The sequence below is a fragment of the Homalodisca vitripennis genome, unplaced genomic scaffold (genome assembly GCF_021130785.1).
Source record: "Homalodisca vitripennis isolate AUS2020 unplaced genomic scaffold, UT_GWSS_2.1 ScUCBcl_482;HRSCAF=2576, whole genome shotgun sequence".
Classification (NCBI taxonomy): Eukaryota; Metazoa; Arthropoda; class Insecta; order Hemiptera; family Cicadellidae; genus Homalodisca; species Homalodisca vitripennis.
In genome coordinates, this window is record NW_025776613.1 from 1 (window position 1) to 2426 (window position 2426).

The window sequence follows — 2426 nt, forward strand, 5'->3', positions numbered from 1 at the left end:
TTCAGTTGAAGTATAGCAGGTTCCAAGCACAAGTGTGTTGCATTGTGAGTAATTCTGCTATATTTTTTAAGGTTTTAGTACTTTTTTTAGTTCTTTTGTTGTTGTGGTTGATGCCATGAATGTTATGTCAGTTTTTTCCGATTTTAACTGTGTAAAATTATGATTGCAATGCTGGAATATTTCTACCTCACTTTGTAGAGCCAACTTTAGTCTGAAGGTCAGTTTAAGTTCAAAATCTGAAGATTGAACGCAGATCTCTACGATGAGACAGAAATACTCCCAAGATCTTAATTTTATTGTTTTTTTTTAACCCTTCCCACGCTGTAGACGGATATATTAGAATGGTAGACTTTGACCAAAATGCCAAATACACTTATATCCGATATTATAGATATGTCTCTTGGAGAGTTTTTTTAGTTCACTAAAGGCCCTATAAATGCCCCATGCATGCTTCGTGCTTATCGCAGTTGCAAGAAAGTATTTATAAACGACCTTCACTCTGTGGCAGAGGGATGGGAGCACCCTTTGTCTAACTCTGACCACCTGCTTGTCAGTTTTGTGTCTCCTTCAGAGCCGTAACCAAACATATCCGTGGTGTGTATTACTGCTTTCTCGGTTGTCACAGCTACTACGTATCTCGTTATTATTCTTCATCGTGTGGTAGTGTTCTGATTTGTTTGAAATATTAAATTTATTTTGTTTTATAGAGCGATGAGATGTATTTCATTTTAATAGTAGAATTCTTTTAGAATATAGTTTTGTAAATAGTTCCTTTTTATTGTTATCAATAAATACAGTTTTTTATACTCTTTTGTTTTTATCTTATATATTTAGTTATAATAAAAATTAGCTTTGAACATAAAGAAAAAATTTTTATACTTGTCTTGGCGTTATAGGAAAGTTAATGGATTTATTAATGGTAGCGTGCTTAGGGTTAAAATGTTATAACAGAGTGTGATCTTTTATCATTACTTTATCCTTTTTGACACCTGTTTAAAAAAAATTTTCTATAGAAATCGTTGAACTTTCTTAGACACAAGTAATTAGTTAATTGTGCAAGTAATTAATGTTTCCCCCATGTGACTTACACAAGTGGATGTTGCAGCGGTGGACATGTGGTCTGCGGGTGTGATCATGCTGTGTATCCTGAGTGGCTGTTATCCGTTCTTCCGCTCTCCTGACGACATCTCTGCCTTGTGTGAGATCATCACTGTCTTCGGGACAACAGCCATAACCACTCTAGCCAAAAAGATTGGTAAGTAGAGAGCGTCTTTTGTTGTTTTAACCTATACAGATATAGTATTTGAAACTTCAGATATTGAATTGAATTGAAAACAACTTAATTCATAAAAGTATATAGGTGTACATCAAATGACATCATATGCATAGAATATACAATCTATATCTATATCATTACTCTAAATAATAGACTTAAAAGGGCCATTGTTTCTTCTGTTACATCCAATCCACTCCCATAAGTCCTAATTACATCGCTGCTCTCTACAAATGCTACCAGGAAAATTTGAATGATGAGTCAATAATTTGTGTGCTTGTGCTAACCAGCTACAAATGTTTCAGGCCGCAATGTGGTCTGCAGTGAGAAGCGGAAGCCGCTGAACCTGCGTATCTTGTGCGAGAGCCTGAGACAGCGCAAGACTAGCGGCAAACTGCCCAAGGCTGACCAACCGTTGTGTCAGGACTGCCACCACTCCAACACCCTCGAGCACGGCTGCCTGTGTGAGGACAAGTGTAGGCTCGAACTGTCCTCCAGCTACTTCCCCCGCTCTGCCTTCGACCTGCTCGCCAGACTCCTGGACGTCGACCCTGACACTCGGATATCAGCCGAGGACGCCTTGCAACATCCCTTCATTACAGAGACCTGACCCTTCACTTCTAGTCTAGGTGTATTTAAATGTTTTATTGTTAAGTGTGCCTTATTTTATATGTAAAACTACCATTATATGTGATGTATGGTTTGATATTAAAATTTTCTTATAAAAATAACAGTGTTTATTTTTATTGATAATTTCCATTCAGCCACCATTAAGAGTTTAACAAATTTTCAATACATACACTTTTTGACTGAGTGATTAGAAAATACTAAAATTAATTTCTTTCACAAATGAAGTTTTTGAGTACAAGAAATCGGTAACACAACATTTCAAGATCTGCAATCTGATGTATTTCTTAGACGGATAACTAATGTAACATATAATTACAATCTAGGTAAAATTACAAAATTATACCAGAGTGTTGTGACATGCTCAAGTCAGGAGACGCAGCACCTTGTGGGTCAACTCCATGCACACTATTTGTAGTAGTACTTATTTCCTTCAACACTAAGAAGAGTTAAAACTGCTTAACTCACAATCATCTCTAAATGGTCTGACTTCTGGCTCAACTTCTGACTATAATTAGGTCTCAAA

At 36.4% G+C, this 2426-nt stretch overlaps 1 protein-coding gene across 1 annotated transcript; it reads left to right on the forward strand.

Annotated features, from left to right (window-relative positions):
- Positions 1 to 1104: 1104 nt before the first annotated feature.
- LOC124370776 (cell division cycle 7-related protein kinase-like) lies at positions 1105 to 1995 on the forward strand. The gene is made up of 2 exons (XM_046829076.1): positions 1105 to 1255; positions 1579 to 1995. The coding sequence occupies exons 1-2, from the start codon at positions 1114 to 1116 to the stop codon at positions 1881 to 1883; spliced, it is 447 nt and encodes a 148-aa protein (XP_046685032.1). The 5' UTR covers positions 1105 to 1113; the 3' UTR covers positions 1884 to 1995.
- Positions 1996 to 2426: the final 431 nt, after the last annotated feature.